Source organism: Gavialis gangeticus, unplaced genomic scaffold, assembly GCF_001723915.1.
Source record: "Gavialis gangeticus isolate Ggan-Ray unplaced genomic scaffold, GavGan_comp1, whole genome shotgun sequence".
In the NCBI taxonomy this organism is placed as follows: domain Eukaryota; kingdom Metazoa; phylum Chordata; order Crocodylia; family Gavialidae; genus Gavialis; species Gavialis gangeticus.
The window spans coordinates 25772659-25790771 of record NW_017729000.1 but is presented as its reverse complement, the minus strand read 5'-3'; the positions used below and the strand labels follow the sequence as shown (position 1 = coordinate 25790771).

Genomic DNA, 18113 nt, shown 5'->3' with positions numbered 1-18113 from the left:
AAAGTAAGTAATTTATTATGGGAAGGTGAAAAAAATCCTTAGTCACATTTTCTTTTAGGCAAAAATTTTAATAAAACTGCATACTCAAATAGAACAGGCAGATCCTGAGGTTGCTTTTCAAGTAAAAGTCGAACCGTGTATTACAAGTGAATGTAAACAGAATCCAACTTTGTGCTCCTACAGCAAAGGAGAGAAAGTGTAAAAAATGCAGGCACGTTTACAAACACCACGGCCTCATAAATTGACATAATGTCCTTGCTCCTAGCCACGAAGAGACAGTGTGGTTATTTCGGAGGTCAGCATTTCGGATATAAATCAGTCAAACAAACAAAGTATAATGATGCACCTAACCCAAGGAATTGTACATTTTTCCCAGACCTGTTCAAAATATCTGGTCAGGTTAATAAAAACTTGATTCATACAGAGAAAAATTAGAGGCAATTAATATCTTAACAATTCTTCCCTCAAAAAAGATTTAAACAGAAAACTGAGGTTGCATGCTCTACATAACCCATTCTCTGTCCTTACAGACATTGATTCTGAAAACTAAGTGCTGTGCACTTGACTAGTATGTAAAGTGAAGCATGATGTAAATCTTGGCATGATTGGTGCCTGAATCTTTAAAGCATTTACAAAAAATGATGAATTCTTCCTCACAATAGTGATGCAAGAGAAATTTTCCTATCTCAGATTTCCAGCTGTGAAACTGAGGCAGGGAGCAGCCTTGTCCACAATGTGTCTCAGAACTAGCAAAATCACACCTTGCTTTTTTTTAGAAATAGTTCTCTAGTCCCATAAAATATGAAATAACATATCATCTCCCAGATATCACATTGATAGGTGCCTTTTAATACCATTCATGCCCCAACTGGTAAAGCTAAAAGGAAAAAGGCGGATTTCTATTCTCATGGACAGTATAAAAGTCATGATTATTATTCTTTTTCAAATTGCTGCAGTTAGAGGGGGAAATTGTTTTTCTGTTTCAGAGTTGGATCAGTAATGACATACCCCTAGAGACTACAACTCTATTTTTAGAGTTGTATTTATATGTAAACTTAAGAAAGTAAATAAATGTCTAGAGAAAGATTCAAGGCTTCAGAGTATACATGAAAAGAACCAAATCTGTCCGTCTAATCTGATATATCTATCTGAGGAGATGGCTGCTGTGAGCTATATACCTAGATGCAAATCAAGCCTTAATGTACTGCTTTCTCATGCGAACCTTTGGACGTTTTCTCCCATTCTTAACATATTTATGAGTGCTCTTTTGTGTCCATTCACATATTTTCCTGCTGTGAAGCAAGCATAAAATATGTTATTTAACCAAATTAAAAAAACATGCCTGGATAAACAGGGAAGGATGGAAAGCACTGATTTTGTGACAGAGTTCAGCATCTTTTCTCCTTTGGTTCACAAATCAGGCACCTCAGAAAGACATCCAACACAGCCAGTAAGGTGAGGAGGGGACCACTGAGTTCAGAGGCATAGCTGAGAAATAACTCTTTCTGAGACTTAGACATGGGTGGGTGGGAGTCAAGTGGGCTCAGCTGCAAGCCCTGCATCAAGCAGTCTGGGCTCTGTGGTTGGCAGCAGCTAGCAGAGCCTGGGCTGGCTGCAGCCGGGAGGCTGCAAACAGCTGCTCTGGGCTCTGGCATCAGCTCCATACTGGTGGGTGCATGCTCACTTCGGAGCAGATGGTGGGGATATGGCCTGAGGCAGCACAGCCCTCCTGCTGTCCGCTCTGAGGTGCACATGCAGTCGCCACCAGCATGGAGCTGATGCCGGGGCTGTGGAGCCCAGCACAGCTGTTTGCAGCCTGCCTGTTGCTTGCTGCAACTGCCCATAGCCCAGGCTGGCTACAAACAGCTACGCTGGGCTCCAGAGCCCAGTCATCAGCTCTGTGCTGGCAGTGGGGGAGAAGCTGGGGTTGTGCTGCCTCAGGCCGCTCCCCTGCTGTCCACTCTGAGGTGCACGTACACCCATCAGTATGGAGCTAACATCGAAGCCCAGAGTAGAAGTTTGCAGCCTTCTGGTTGCAATTGGCCCAGGCTCTGGGTAGCTGCTGCCGACCATGGAGCCTTCTCTGCTTGCAGCAGGGCTTGCAACCGCCCAGCTGCCTGCTGGGAGCAGCCTGGGCTTTGTGGCTGGCAGCAACTGCCTAGAAGCCAGGCTGATGGTGGTATGCCGAGCAAAATGGCCTTGTGTGCCATACTCAGCACATGTGCCGGGGGTTGCTGACCCCTGATATAATCCACCTCTGTCTCATGGCTGGGTTGGATGATTCTGAGCCACAAACAGGAATGAAGACTTGTCACTGCTAAGTGCACCATACTCTTAGTACCTCAGAGTAAATCATCACATTTGCTACCGTGTAATTTTATGCCAGGGGATGATCAATGACTGTGAATGACTACAGAAGTTTCCATTTAGCAGGGGCTTCTGTTTTCATCTGGATATTTGTTGAAAAGGAGCCACAATTCTCAATATTAATATAACCCCTTCTGTAGCAAGACCAGGGGCAGCAGTGGGGGCCTTTGGTGGCCAAATAGTCACTGCTTCAATCTGATTCTAGGTACTCTCCCTTCTGCTCTCACCTGCCACCTTTTCATATAATTGTTAAATTATGAAAGGGAAGCCTCCTCTTAGTCCTAGAACCAGAACCTAGAATCATCCTTCCTTTGCCAGCAGATCCCTTCCTAAAACCCACTAGCCCAAACCCAGTCTGTCTGTAGTTGGGCCCTCCCAGCCCATACATGCCTCAAGGCACCCATTGCCTTAGGGGCTTATGTGGGTTCAACCGTCCCTTACACTACACCCATGCCTTGTAAATTTTATTGTCCAATTAATCCAATCAGTCTTCCTTGTAGGAGTTTTGATCTTCTCAGCCTCCACCTTTTTGTTCTTGCTGGGCCATTTATTTCAGGCCCACTGTGCTGGACCTGGCTTCTGGGCTCCAGCTTACACCCTACTCCCAGGCTCTGGCCTTGCTCCCAGGCCTCTGGCTGTGTCTTGAGCCTGGCCTTTGGCAGGACTCAAGGTGGTAATATGCCTCTTAGGCACTAATGGGACTAATGGGACCTCCAAACCATCCCTCAGTCCCTTCCCCAAACCACCAGTTGAACTCAAAGGGAAAAAGCACTCAGGCTGTAATGTAAATTTAACCTGCTCTAGACATAGCAAATGGGCACAACAGCCCACAGTCTTGCATCAAGGCCTCCCTTAACCAGGCTTGTGTTCCTTCATAAGAGACAAGTATTTTACTGACAGGCCTTAGAACAGCTCTGAAGTCGGCTCAGCATCCCCCTGTATTCTTCCTGGCAGGGAGCTCCTCATCCCCTGGTTTGCAGGGCTAGACTCCTTGGCTTAGTTTATATGCCACTCAAGCCCTGCCCACCATTGGCAGTGGGCTGGAGCTGGCAAGCTCCTACAGGCACCGCCATTGGTGTCAGGGCCAGAGCTGGCAAGCTCCTGCAGGAGCCGCTGTTAGTGTTGGGGCTGGAGCTGGCGAGTTCCTGCAGGCGCCACCGCTGGCATTGGCAGTGGACCTGTCTGGGGACAGGGCACATGCCCCCCTGTGCCCTCCCTACATGTTGCCTATGAGCTGACCTGCTTGCAGGGCTGTTTATTAACCTCAGACTTGTGGCTCCCTTTGTCTGGATCACAAAACCACTTTCCTTAAAGGGGCCATTCTGCTTTTCCGTAACAAGGTAAGGGTTCCCTGTTATACCTTCCTATTTCATCTGGAGAGATCAGAGAAGGCTGTATCTCAGAGTAAATCATGCAGCATGGTCTAAGACAGTGGCACTCAACCTTTTCCTCTGGTGGGATGAATGGGCAGTGGACTGTCCATCTGTGGCCCAGATCTGGCCAGTGGTTCTGATCCAGCACACAAGGTAGGTGCAGTGGGAACCATCTGGCAATGTGGAAGGGGGTAGGGGTGGCCTGGCCACAACCCAGCCCCACAAGGGAAGGGGGTTTGACCCAGCCCCACAGTGGGGAGGAAGAGGGTGTGGTTTGACCCTAACCCAGGCACATGTGGGGAAGAAAAAGTGGTCTAGCCCTGTGAAGGGGGGAAAGAAGCATAGCCTGATCCCATGAGGGGGAAGGGCTTGTGGCTTGGCCCTAAGCCAACCCTCTGGGCAGAAGGAGCTTGGCCTGGTTCCGATCCAGACATGGCAGGTTGTGGCATGCCCCAACCCCACAGGGCAGGGAGGCACAGCCCATCTGCAACTGGCTGTGTGGGACTTGGGGTTTGGGAATTTGGCAGTGGGGAATGTGGCTGTATTAATGGCAACTGGTTCCGCACTGCCAAATTTCCTGACCTATGGGGGAGCTCCATGAACCAGACAGCATGGCTCTGTGGGTTGCAGTTGTCCCATGGGCCAGAGGTTGAGCACCCTGGTCTAGAGTTTCAGTCTTGTTCATTTGAATTGATTTTGTTATAACCCATTTCTGAAATAAGCACTTTTGCAGTGGATGAATAGATTGAAACCTAATCATTTTAATTTTTGTGCAGCTGGGCTATGACAATACTCTATAAGCAAGTACAGCTGTGCCTCTCAGTTGAATGGCTTTATACAATCTCCTAGTTAGTGATTAGGCTTTATACAATAGCTTCTCCTGGAGAAACATACAATGTTTATGAACATCTATGTTAAATCACCAAACTCCTCTGGGGAGGGCAACTCCATTTGGCCATCTATTTCGATCATTACAGAGGTTGCCAGTAATGCAGAAATAATTACATGATAAAATATAATTATTTCCTCCACGCCACTATAGTGCACCACTTACCAGTTCTGGATAAGCTGTGGATCTCCTGATTGTAAATTATTTTGGATAGCTTAAACAATAGGCCAAAGTAGAGTGGTTCCATAAAGCATAGTGATGATACTCCGTCTGCACTAGTTTTCCATTCAAAGGAAGAAGTTGCAATACAGAGAGGTCTTCTGGGAGGCAAGGGGGATGATTTGCATGACCTCAGTGTGGGCTGACCTTGGATGGATGCAGACTTGGAAAGATTCAACTGGTAACAGAGATTAGAGTAGATTTCCTGTGGAGGAACCAATTGGCCTTGGGATGTGGATCTGTAACAGGAGAACACAGAGCTCCAGAACATTGCAGAAGTAAATTTAGTTGGGCTTCTGGCCTACTTGACTAGAAAAACAGACAGAGACCAGAAGTCCTGATACTGCTTATTTCAGTTACATGTTTTGAGATAAGAAATCCTGCATGTCTTATTACCCTGTGCACAGATGTCCAATTAAGTAAACTTGTTTTAGTTTCTCCAAAGTCATATGGTTTTTTCTCTCTTTATCTGTCTTAAGTATAAAAATGCTTGAAAACTTAGAGAGGAGAAGGGTTCCTTTGAAACAGACAAGTGGGTGATTCCCCATGCTGTATGAAATCCTCCCTGTGATCACAGTATAGCCATAAATAAAGAAAAGCTGGCTCTGTCAGTTCTGATTCAACCACAAAGAAAATTTGATTTCTTCCACAACATGCATTTAGATCAGCCTCTGGTACGTAGTGACTAGGATATAATTTTCTTATAGAAAGTCTCTCCTTTCCCATATATGTAACAGGGCACATGCTCTTAATACTATTTCATGTTCTGAGTCCTTCAACGTATGGGTGACTGACTGGGTAAAAACCAAGATGAGATATGGATTCAGAGAGAGATATGAAGAATCCTCCCCACCTCTTTTTGGACTTACAGCGTATGTCTACACAAGACACTTTACTGCACATTAGACTAATCTGTCCTATGGGGTGTATTAGTATATTAGTCTGCAGTAGATTAGTGTAATGCACCATATTCTAGTACTTTTAGATTCAGTATCGACCTCTATCTACAGGTACTAGAAAACGGTGCATTAACTGATGTCCCATACTGCATGTATAGATGCTGAATGGGAGCAATTGCTCCCAGGACAGCTACCCCCACACCCTCATGCCCAGTCTGATCTGCCCCTGGCTGGGATGGTGCAGCGTGCTGAGCTCACCAAGCCAGAACTGCTCCCTCTTCCCCTCCCCCCCCGCCATCCAGAGCTTGGGGATATGGCTTCCTGCCAGACTTGGGGCTGGCACGCGGGGGAGCCTGGAGCTCCCCCTGGATGCTGCAGGGGGCAGAGTAGGGCAATTTGCTTTCAATGGGGTCGCACATGCAGAATTTTCTGCACAGAAAATTCAGGTGCATGAATTGCACCTGTAGACATGCCCATAAGGTACTCAAGGTCTAGCCTTAAATTTCACTGGATTAAAAAGCTCTGCTGAAGAGTGTGATCTTTAACTCCCTAATGCATTTGATGCCCAGACAGTCACAGGTGAAGCTTTTGAATTACTTTGGAATGTGATTCAGGAACAGTGGGCTCTGGAGGAAGTATCTTTCTTAGAAACTGCAGTGTTTACTTATATTCATTGTTCACTCATGGGATGACTGCAATTTGTATTGCCTTGCAGTAAAACCTAACCTTTTCCTCCTGTTTGTTTTCCCCCCCAAGTAGCAGGGATCTCCTGGTTTCCTGTTGTGCTTGGCAAGGTGAAAGTATCTGGCCATCTTACATAAAAGTTGTGTTGGATGTGGCAAATGTACTTGCAGGATGGATTTACCTGGGTGTTGAAGAGGTAAATATACAAATGGTACAGATTAGCTTGTCTTCTCAGTCTGAATCGCCTCTCCTTGATAATAATTTCTGTTACTTGCTGAAAGCTGTTTTTGCTGTGCTAAAATGGCTGAGAAATTGTGGATTGTAAGCATCAAGAGTTTTTCTGGAAAATTTGTACCAAGTGCTTGTGGGTCAATCCTGCAGATGGTGGCACTGTCTGATTTCAAGGCTTGTCAGCACTGACTAGAGAAACCTTGTTCAAACAGTGTACAATTATAGAAGGAGTGTACATAATAATTAGAGATCAGACAGCTTTTGTTAGAAATAGAAATTGATTAAAAGAAATATCAGTCTCTTGAAGCTGCAGTGTTAAACACTAGTGCAAAGAAATGCTGGCTATGCTGAAACCTTTTATCAGCATTTCTGAACATATCTTAAAATAGTTAACAGTATTTGGGGTTTTTTTGTTTTATGTTCTGCAGATCCTGTGAAAACTATGATTCAGATAGTTGTAAAAAGACACTATCAAGTAGGTAAACTTAAAATTCTGACCTGCAATCAAAAATATATTTTTTTAAAAAGGCCTTACAAAACCCCTTAAATGTTTGATGATATTCCCTCCCTGACTCCTTCCAAAAATGAAAATGAAAGCCTATGATGAGTATGTGTGCGTGTAGCTTTCTCCACTCTTGGAAATCAAAGGAAAATAGCACCATGCTAGTTCATTGCAACTAGAAGGAAAATTGTCCAAGCTAAATAAAGCATAAACAGTGAAGGAGAAGAACAAAAGTAGGAAGCAAATTAGTTTTTTAAATCCTTTCAATATTTTCTTATGAGCAGTGTCCTTTCAGGAGGAAATTGCAACCACATGGGAGCAGAATTGGGCCATTTAAATTAGAGATTTGTCATAACTTCTATGGGATTAGAATTAAACCCAAAATATAATACATTAAATCTATCAATGTACTTATATGGTTCTCATCATTGTAATATATGCATATGGTGACCTTGATACAGAACTTGCCTATTATTGTTCATTAACTTTGAGGACATTTGGCCTGACCACCGGTCACATCCATGCCAATCATCTTAATCAGAGAATATAAATGAAATGAAACAAAGGGAAGTGACTTTCTCATGGGAGTCAGCATTGTTAAAACAGCTGTAAATGTTTTCAGCACATCTGTTTATGGTTCAGTCTCTGTTCCAGTCTTCACGAACATGTCACTAAAATTCCTAATAAGGGAAGCCTTAGTTGGAGGAAGGAGTAAATAGCAATTGTCATGGTTTGTACCACTTTATGTAAAAATTCACAGTCATTAGCTTCATGATTCACACATAATTGGAAAAGATGAAAACAACTGCCAAACATGGCTTAAAATATACTAGAAGATGTCCACAGAGATTCCCTAAGTTACAATTATGTGTTATTGAGCTGAAAAATGCAAGAGAAAGGGGAACTCGCATATAAATGCATCTTGATTTACCTGGTTCTGATTTCAGTAACAAAGCAAAAGTCACTAAGAGTGCAGTATCCCCACCAAATGGTGCCAGAAGAACCAAACACATTTTATTAACACCCAGCATTTTTGCTCCCAGGCTAGATATTTGGCCTCCAGCAGTCAGTGATCTTTTGTGCTATGTCCACAATGATGTTTATGAGAGACTTGGAACAATGTATGAGTGTCGCCTTGCAGATCAGACCCTTTGGTCGCTTGTGCACTCAGAGGACAATTAACTCTGCTGCCATTTCCAAGCTTTCAAAAAAGAACAGGGGGCAGATTGGCTATATGAGTCAATCCACAGAGCTGGCTGAAAGGGTATTAGGGCCTCCAGTGGCATACATTGTTTCAGTGTTGGGGTAGATGGGAGGAGAAAGCGTGTATGCATCAAAATGGGAAAATGGACAAGCTGGAATTCTGATTGTATATCGGGGTAGGCAACCCCCTGGCACCGGTGCCAGTGCATGAGAAGGCATTTTGCTTAGCATGCATGCCTCAGGGTGGACAGTGGGGAAAGGCTGGGGCTGCATTGCCACAATAAGGGTTGGGCCCTCATGGCTCCCCAGCTGTCTGCCCCTGGCATGCTAACATCTTCAAGTTGAGGTTGTGGGTGTTTTTGGCACTTTGCCCAAAAACATTGCCCACCCCTGTTGTATATCAATCAGCAAAAATGTTCGAGGTAGGGGAAATTACTTTAATGTTTGACGTTGTTTTCAATTTCTAAAGTGCTAATGTTCAGCGAAGTGCACAACAAGTAAGACTTCTACAGGCAAAAACAGAGGGAGCTGGTACTCTGGATAAATACAAATAACCACACAACAAAGTTGTCCACTTTCTTTGTGACACTCAAATATATCCAAACACATTGCTAATACACACACACTCTATATTTACACATGCTGTCTATATACATACATGTTTGACTGCTCTGCAACATTTTAATCCTCAGCCTTTATGGGGTCTCTCCCCTGTTTTATGCATATATTTCTACAGCATCTCTGGCCATGAGCTTAAAACACAAACAACCCCTACAGTGACTGCACTTTGCTTGACACTGGGCTGCCTGTTACTGCTTTTCTCCCTGAACTTGCTAGTCTGGAAGCACTGCCTTCACCATGCCTAGATTGAGTGTAGGTTCATTTCTGAAACCGGACCAAATGCTAAACAAGTTAATGAATGAAGACAAGTGCAGAGTCCGTGCTCTTCTGTATCCAGACAAGTTTAGAATTTGCTCATCCCAACAGTCACGTTTGTTCTGCGGTCAGCTTTGCCTTTCAGTGTGTCACAAATGGTCTCACAGCCCCCATTGCTGGAGGCCTGGCTGCCAGCAGCGATGTGTCCGTTATGCTCTGTCAGGAGCTTGAAGGTGAAGAGATGACATGAGTCCTTTTGCCTGCTGCCTTCCTCGAGGGGGTTCAGGAAAGCGCTGGAGCTCTTCCACTCCTGGAATGTGCACATTTCCGTGTGTGGGCAGGTGACTTTGCTCAGGTAGCCTGGGCTTGGCGTGGCTGAGGATAACGTCCTCTGACTTCCACTTAGGAAGCTCCCACCATCTTCCAGTGAGTCCTTGCGAGAGTGTTCAAAGGAGCCTCGGTTCCAGGTCCTGTAGTTGTAGGTCCACCAGCCTAGCCGCTTCCGCTGGTGACACTGGCACTTCAGGATTCGTATGAAAGCCCTCTTGAACTCCTTGCTTGAGCAGGGGTAAATAATTGGATTCAAGCAGCTGTTGAAGTAGCCAAGCCAAAATATTACCTTGAAGAGCGTTTCAGGAGGCTTGAGTACAGAAAACATAGACCCTGGGAGGAGAAAAAAGAAGAGACAATATCTGAGATAACTGTTCCTGCCTGGTTTTAATAAAACAGAGGAAAATTAATTAATGACATTCTTGGAGGTTCCCTCCAGGATATCTTTGCTAAAGATACATATTACTTGCTGCTACAGTTACATCCTCCAGCAAATCAAGGGAGTCTAAAGTGGGTATTCTTGATGTTTCTAAGGGGGCAGGAGGGCTCTATAATTAACTTTTTTAGGGAATAAAAGACTAGGGGTTTTTTTTATCCATCATAAGGAAACAAGAGAACAAACTCAATTTTGTTATTAAAATTTTAGTGTAGTGCTGATGGCCTCCAATCAGAGTTCAACTGAACTAAGAGCTGTATATGTATATAACAAAGAGATTATCCCTATTGGGAAGTGCTTTGGTAGGTCATTTTTAGTTGGGAAAGACTTTTCTATACTAAAAAGTTGCTCTTGCACCTCTCATGAGAGAGGATGATATTCGTGTTCAGTCAGAATTTGGCATTTTCACATACTTTCTCTGGCAGCCTCTAAGATGGAGATCCTATTCTGCCCAGAAAATGTCCATTTTGTATAGGTTATTAGGGTCACCATTAGTAAGACACACAAAATCTGCTTAAGCCTGAAATCAACTACCGACCATACAGACCAGTGGCTCTCAACAGTTCATGAAAACTTTTCTCCCCATTTATAATCACATAATTTCCCTGCAACAACTACAGCAGCTGCTTACACGGGGAATTAATAGTAGAAAAAAACGTAATGTCCTTTTAGCTGTAAAAAATGAAATGTAGCAGCTTAATTTAGCAACACTGAGCATTCTGAAAGAATGTCTAAAGTCTCTAGTTACAGTAACATGGACCTTACGTGCAATTACCCAACTGACATTTCTAGCTGGGGCAACCTAAGAAGGGAGCTTTAGTGTGGGAGCTTCATTTCAGGAACTAGAATTAAATTGTAGGATATTTAAAAAAAATGGAAGAAAGTATATTAACTTGAGTGTTAAGTCTCTGAGAACAGTGGCCATGCATGCTGGAGTGGTTTCAGCAATGAAAGTTGCTGAGTCAATAAAAGTTATCAGAATGCCTTATTGGGGCAAAAGTTGATTCTAGCCTAGGCATATTTCCCATCTATCACAGCAATGTAGAGACTGTGGCTTGGGCCACACAATCACACAAAACCTTGGTCAGTGGACTCAGATCCATGTTATAAAGTTAGGAAAAGAGCTCTAACAGGTTGATAAACATAACTGTTGCTTTTCCAGAACAGCACTGAAGCTAACTACAAAGGACAAAGGGAGGTAAGCATATGCAACACCTCATGCTTCATCCTGTCCTCCTCAGTGTACCAGATAGCATGGTACGATGTGCTATTATTGGCCAAGTGAAAGGTACTTCCTTGCTGTCCTTGGAGCAATGGGAAGCCAGAAAAGAAAGCACATCTCTGGCATCATACAGCATCTTTACATGTGCTCCAGGGGTGAAGGAGGGCACTTTAATTAGAGTGGCTATCAGGAGCTCACAGCATCTTGTGTATTCAGCATCCCCACTCTTTGAAATGATGGCAGGGGCACTTTAACTACAGCTCGTTTGATGAACTGTAGCTAAAGCACCCCCGTGCTCATTTTGAAGTGCAGGGATGCCGAATACACGAGATGCTGAGGCTGCTAGAGCATGCTAATTAGCACACTCCTATTAATCAAGTCTGCTTTGATGCACTGTAATTACAGCATGTTGGAGCAGGCGTCCTGCATGTCTGCAGGCAGCCATAGTTCCTTTCCAAGACTGCTAACTGGAAGATGCAGTAACACGCTATATACTTCTGTTGCCTAGAAGTAAAGTGACAATCTAGCCTTGTGAATGTAAGCAAAGTTTAAAATGTACACAGCATTTTCGTACCTTTTGCCCTGAGCTGAATTTCAACCAGTGGGCAGTACTAGGCATCGTATAGGCTTTACAAAACAGGGAGCATCTGCACAAGATGCTGACTGGACAGTAGCCGAATATTACTGCAGAGAACTGTAGTGCATCACAGCACTAACAGAACTAATATGCTACTGCAAAGTAGTATTAGACTACTGCGCAGTAGCATCACTTAAAAGATATTCGCTGGTGCTACTGCACAGCAACTCTGGTTACTGAGCATTTATTTAGTGCTTGCTTATACAAATACTAAATAAATGTGCAGTAACCACTGCACCATAGCGTCTTGTGTAGGTGCGCCGATAGTCTATAACAACTTTGCTTCCCCTAGTCATCTGCAGGTGTCCACAGATTCATTCCACCTGATAAAGCTCCTGAGTCTTGGCCTGTTTTAGTACTGCAGAAAGAGAGGAGTGCAACAGAGTCTAATACTGGGAAAGCTGTGAAATATGTCTGACAGTTTTCCAGCAGACACACCAAAGTACTGCAAACACTTAAACTCTGCCTGCTTAGAGTTAAGTACTTTTTAATGAAAGATTCAACAAACATTCCTGTGCTTCTAGGGAATAAACTATTAAAAAGGTGTCAACTTCTTGTAAATTTTAGTGGAAGTTGATCCAAACTTATAATATGAGCCAGTATGAGCAATATGCTCCAAGTCCTCCCACATGCCCACTTGCAAACTCTTTAAGGATTAATTTTTAAAGTAATAATTAGAAATATTTTCCTTTGGATTTGGAGAAAAATGCCTTGTGATTTGACTGAGCAAGTGCAAATACAAAAGCTGATTAAATGGAAGAATCATATTGGAGCTCATACTCATAAATCCCTTTTGTTTTCTACAATTATTTCATAATACAGATGAACCTACAATAATTTGTAATACCAATGAAAGGGGTGAAGAGTACGTACTATATTTTTCTTGTAGGTTCTGTATAAATATTGGCTATTCTTTTCCAGTTCTGCCAAGAGATTGGCTATTTGTCATGTTGTAAAAATTCAGAGTCTAGAGTATATTTCTCCATCAGATTGTAATGCTTTTGGGCACAGCACAATTTGGACATAATCCATTTGACAGCATCCTTTTCAGTAATAATAATAAAAAAGAATTAAGAATGGAAGTCTGTTGAAAGATTGTTCTGGACCTGCCTATTGATGAATAAAGCAAGGTAAATTCCACAGAAGAAATGAATAGCTAACGTACAAGGGAAAGATAAATGGGATGTGTTTTTGTATGTTGCCTTGCGTACGAATGCATGCTGCTGCACCAAGGTCAAATACACTTGACAAGTAGAAACCTGAAAAAATGAGTAATCTTTGTAAGCAGCCCCCAGAAATGTACATTGTATATAATTAAGAAAGGAAGGTAATAGGTTTATGTCTGTCTCTTTCTTTTAGAATGATGTAATTTTCAAATGTTTACAGCTGAAAATTTCCAGCACTCCATTTCTCTTATGTAAAAGGGCAACTTTGCAAAAGAGCATGGCATTACTTCACAACATCCCAGACTCAGCGAGCTACCGTATGTTCAGTCCTGATTCTTGAATGTCACCAAGTCTTGATCAATTAGTTAAAAAACCTCCAAAACAACTACCAGCCTACCCACAAGTGAATGCTTGATAGTGAAGATCCTCAAACATCCATTTGGAAAGCTGGGGTTTGGACTTAAAAATAATTTATGCAGCTGGCTTTCTGAGGATGAAGTGGCGGTTCATTCAACAAGGGAACCTCCTTTGAGTTACTGAATTATGGAACTTTGTGCTTGTTTTTATTAGAGATTATGAATTATTCTCTCAACAACTCAAGCCTCATATATATGAATTTTAAATGCTACTGAATTTCACTTTGTGTATGCTGCAGTATTACCTCCTAGTTTTAAGAACATATTAGATGTTGGGATAATCAGCAAAGGGAGAAGTTATTACACTGAAGGAGAATTAATGAAGAAGCATAATCGCTTTGCTCTCTTTCCTCTGTTGGTCATCTCAAAGTGTATCATCATCCACTTTTTCCCAGTGGAGAATCACAGAGAGGTCAAGTGACTTGTTCAAGGATGTACAGCAGGCCAGCAACAGAATCAGGAACAGAACACTAGTTATGTTTCCTAGGGGTTCTCGCCATGCGCAGGTAAAGGTGCAGTGGGACTTAATGCGTGATCTGCACAATTCTGCCTCCTGCCATGCCATACATGCATGGCAGGGGGTATGATTGTAAGATTGTGCACCAGACCTCACCTTGCCTTATTGCTGGTGCAGGGGGAGCCTGATCCCAGGCTCCCCCTCCATCAGCAAGAAGCAAGCACCTGTGTCTAGGAACTCTCTTAGCTGAGGAGCTCCCAGCCATGCTGGCATCCCATGAATCCCTGTGGCTGGGAGCTCCCAGGAGCACCTTCGTGGCTGGGAGATCGCTTCAGCTGTGCTCTCCCAGCCTTGGAGGTTTGTGGACACCCCTAGGACTGGGAGATCACAGATCACAGCTACTGCGATCTCCCAGTTGCAGAGGCGTACCATGCATCCCTGTAGCTAGGAAATCGCAGCTGCCAGGACCAAGAGTCCCACAACTGCAGATGATGGGTCCTGGCAGCAGCAGGGTGTTGCCATGGATCCCAGCACTGTGGGGTGCTGCCAGGAGCAGCATCTGCAGCTGTGTAACACTGAGTCCTGGCACACGAGATGCTGCTGAGACACAGAGTCTGCAGCTACCAGGTGCTGAGAGTCCCCTCAGCTGACAGTGCTCCCAGCTACAGGGGAGAGACTCTGCTATACATTTAAATTAAGCTGGATAGCAACCAGCTATAAAGTTAGTACACATTTTTGAGGTTGAACTTTATAGTTCCTTGGACCTTTTTATTATGTGATAGGTACTTTGCGCATGTAGCTGCATTGGGGATGCATAGGGGGTGCATGCAGGGGTACATGCACCCCCTATGAAAAGCGTTGGCGTTTTCAGATTCTTGGCAGTGCACCCCCTATGAAAAGCATTGTCGATGCTGCCAGGGGCAACTGCAGACGGTCGTCACTCGCAACCCCCCCCGCCCTTGCCGCTGACACCACTGGCAGCATCTGTGGGCAGTCCCCAGTCACCACTGGCTTGCACCAATGCTGCCAACGGTGTCTGCGGGTGGTCGCTGACCACCAGTCAGTGCTTGCTACACTCTTCCCACTGCCGACACCACCGCGGCTGCCTGAGAGAGCTCCCCACTCTGCCCGCCCCCACTGCCAACACTGCTGCAGCTGCCTGTGGGAGCTCCCCGCTCATGGCTGCCATGCCCCCACCGCCAACACCACCGCCATCTACAGGTGTTTGCCATGCCCCCCCAACCTCCAGGGGCACATGGTGTTCATGGGTAGCTGGTTTCAGTTGAATGCACAATACCTGTAACATGTGGAGTGGGCCCTAAAGCCAGTGTCTTATATCACATTATGCAATCCATAAGGCTTACAACAATACATGACATAGGTCTGAATTCCACAAAGCCGAGTTGAGGTTATTTCCTGAAATTAACAGAAACTGATCACTTCATAGTCAGACTATCTTTTATGGTGAAACTTTTTTCTGCCCCTTGACTAACTGCCTAACACAGTTTCCATCATCAAGACATTTTGTTGCACTGGAAATATTTTATGACTTAATTTATTGCAACCTAGCAAGTTTTACAGTTGCAATATTGCAGACCCACTGATAATCTGTTTTTCATTTAACCTACCCTTTATTTAGGCTGAGGACTAGTTGTTGAAACAAACCTGGACTCTATTATGCAATTATTTCTCTATGCCAGTGGTTCTCAACCTATTTAGACTCACAACACCCCTCATTAGATTCAAGGAACCCTCCATAACTTTTCTGAATTGAGCCCATTTCTAAAACCTAATTTATTTATTACAGTGCTTACCTCTTTGCAGAGGGGCTGGGCAGTGGAGGGCAAGGGGATGGCCAGGCAGGGACAAGCCTGAGCCTAAGCTTATCTGCTTATATCCTTACACCTGTGTTATTTCCTCACACACCAGTAGCTCTCTGCAAAGGATTTTGTGACATCCCAAGGTGCCCAGCACCTAGTCGAGAACCACCGCTCTGCTCTGTGTATCTTTTGTTCCAATCAGGGCTTTTTTAAAAGTTTCTAAGGTTGCACATTTCTATGCCTCTTTGATGTACAGAATCCCTAATAAAAGCAATTTTCTTCAAAGAGAGAAAGTAGAGTCTGTTTTTTTGTTATTAGGAAGATTAGCTTGATAGATACCACTCTGCACAGCTGGCCTTAGAGAAAATGGTGCTCTGGGCAAACTTGAATTTTGTCCTGGCCCCCCTTCCCTCAACACCCCTCCCCCAATTTCAGAAATAAAGCTGTAATTTCAAACATTTTTTATAATTTACTAAAAAAATGCAAAACAGGAAATGCCACAAAATTAAATACAATTCAATTTTATCTAAATAATAAATGTCATAAAAATAAGATTGTAGCTGTGACAAATGTCAACCTTTAAATCAAACACTAAACTAATAAATAATGGTAAATAAAAAGCTTTGTGCACCAAGATTCCAAGACTCAGAAGATAACTCGGCATGTGTTTGTTTCTGCAAACTCTGATATTGCCTGTAACAGGTCTATATTTTGAGCCACAGCATTCTCGACAGACAGGATGGCTAGTGGCCACCAAAGATGGCCAGTTATCTTCCATGGCTTGATCGTAAATATGTTTTTATGAGCACTTCAGGAAGCTCCACTTGCTTCTCACCACCCACACAGGCATGATTAACAGGATTCTGAGTGCTATCTATGTGTCTGCGAGGCTGTTATGGAGTTCATTGTTGTCAATAAATTGCAGAACTTCCTGAGGAGCACTACAGTCCATTGGAAGTAGACTTTGGAGATAGCCACGTTCTTTGTAGAGGTTGATGATGTTAATGTCAGAGCTCTCTTTATATGTCAATACACAATGAAGGTTCTTACAGTGTTTCTTCAAAGTTTCTTTGTCAGGGTGTCATGTCATGTTATATAGAAAGTTCCAAAGGTTGACATGTTGATTTATTTGCTCAAATTGCTCTTCCATGGATACTCTCACTGTGTCTATAAGCTGGTTGAAAAACTCCAATTTGAAGCTGGATTTTGGATTGTTAAATATTTCATCTTCACGTTCGAAGCTGAATTGCCGTTTTTTATGACGAACGCGTGGGGCTGGTTTAATCACTAGGTTAACATCAAGGTTACACAATTATCCTGTTTTACCCTTTATTTTGCTTTGACCCATGTTCAGCTGGAATTTAAATGACTAGTTGACTTTTCATGATGCAAGAGAATCGGAGAGATGTGCTTCCAGTCATTCAACCCCTCAAATGCTAGGGATGATTTTGGATTCAAGTCGAAGAGCTTGCAGCAGAAACAGAAAACCTTGTCAGTGAACTCTGAGTAAAGCAGCTGGCGCCGCTTCAGAACTTCACCGTTTTCCATTTGTAGACCACTGATCTCTAACAGATCTTGAATTTTGGGCATTAGATTGGGCCATAAAGCAAGAAATGGCATTGCTAACATGTATAATGGGAATCATTTCATCTCTATCACTAGTGGCATCATCATTATTCTGGTCTGAATTAAGACTTTACATTTCATTTGGGTCTCTTCGTTTCTCTTGTGATGATTTCTGAAGTTGAGTTGTGGATCATCTATGCATTTTTCATCTGATGTGACTGTCTCATTAGTACTGCATGGGTTGCCTTTAACTGTTTTCACGACTTTTTTCATCATGTCTGCGTCTTTTTTCACTTTAGTAATTAAGTGAGCTTTTTGTTTTCTTTTCTGCACCCCGGATATCCTCTTTCTAGGTATTTGTGACATTTTGTCTCCCTTCAAATTAAAAATTAAAATGAGAGTCCTAGCATACCCTTGCACATGCTTGCACTCACTTGCACACCTTTGTGCACACACCCTGGCACTTGCTTGCACATGCTTGAACACCCTTGCACACACTTGCACATGCTTGCATGGGTCATGGCTGGTGAAAATGAAGTGTCCCCGTGTTGGTCCCACTCCTGTGGCCACTGTTGACCCCAAATAGCTGCCTCCCTCCTCTGGGTGGTTTCATAGTTTCATAGTTGGTGGGGTCGGAAGGGACCTGAGTAGATCATCAAGTCTGACCCCCTGCCTTGGTGCAGTTCTGGTATGTATTACTATTCAGACATCTAAGGGAGTTAATGGCCCATTAATGACCCATTGTTCTTTATTTATAGGTGTTAACAATCATCTCCCTTAGCTGCCTGAATAGCAATACCAGAAGTGCACCCGCCACCTT

At 43.5% G+C, this 18113-nt stretch overlaps 1 protein-coding gene across 1 annotated transcript in view; it reads right to left on the bottom strand.

The window, feature by feature from the left end:
• Window positions 1-7889: 7889 nt before the first annotated feature.
• Window positions 7890-18113, bottom strand: part of ADRA1B (adrenoceptor alpha 1B) — a 38474-nt gene continuing 28250 nt past the window's right edge. Inside the window, exon 2 of the mRNA XM_019506462.1 lies at window positions 7890-9906. Coding sequence (XP_019362007.1) covers window positions 9332-9906 — 575 coding nt within the window. The 3' untranslated portion in view covers window positions 7890-9331. The remainder of the gene's footprint in view (window positions 9907-18113) is intronic.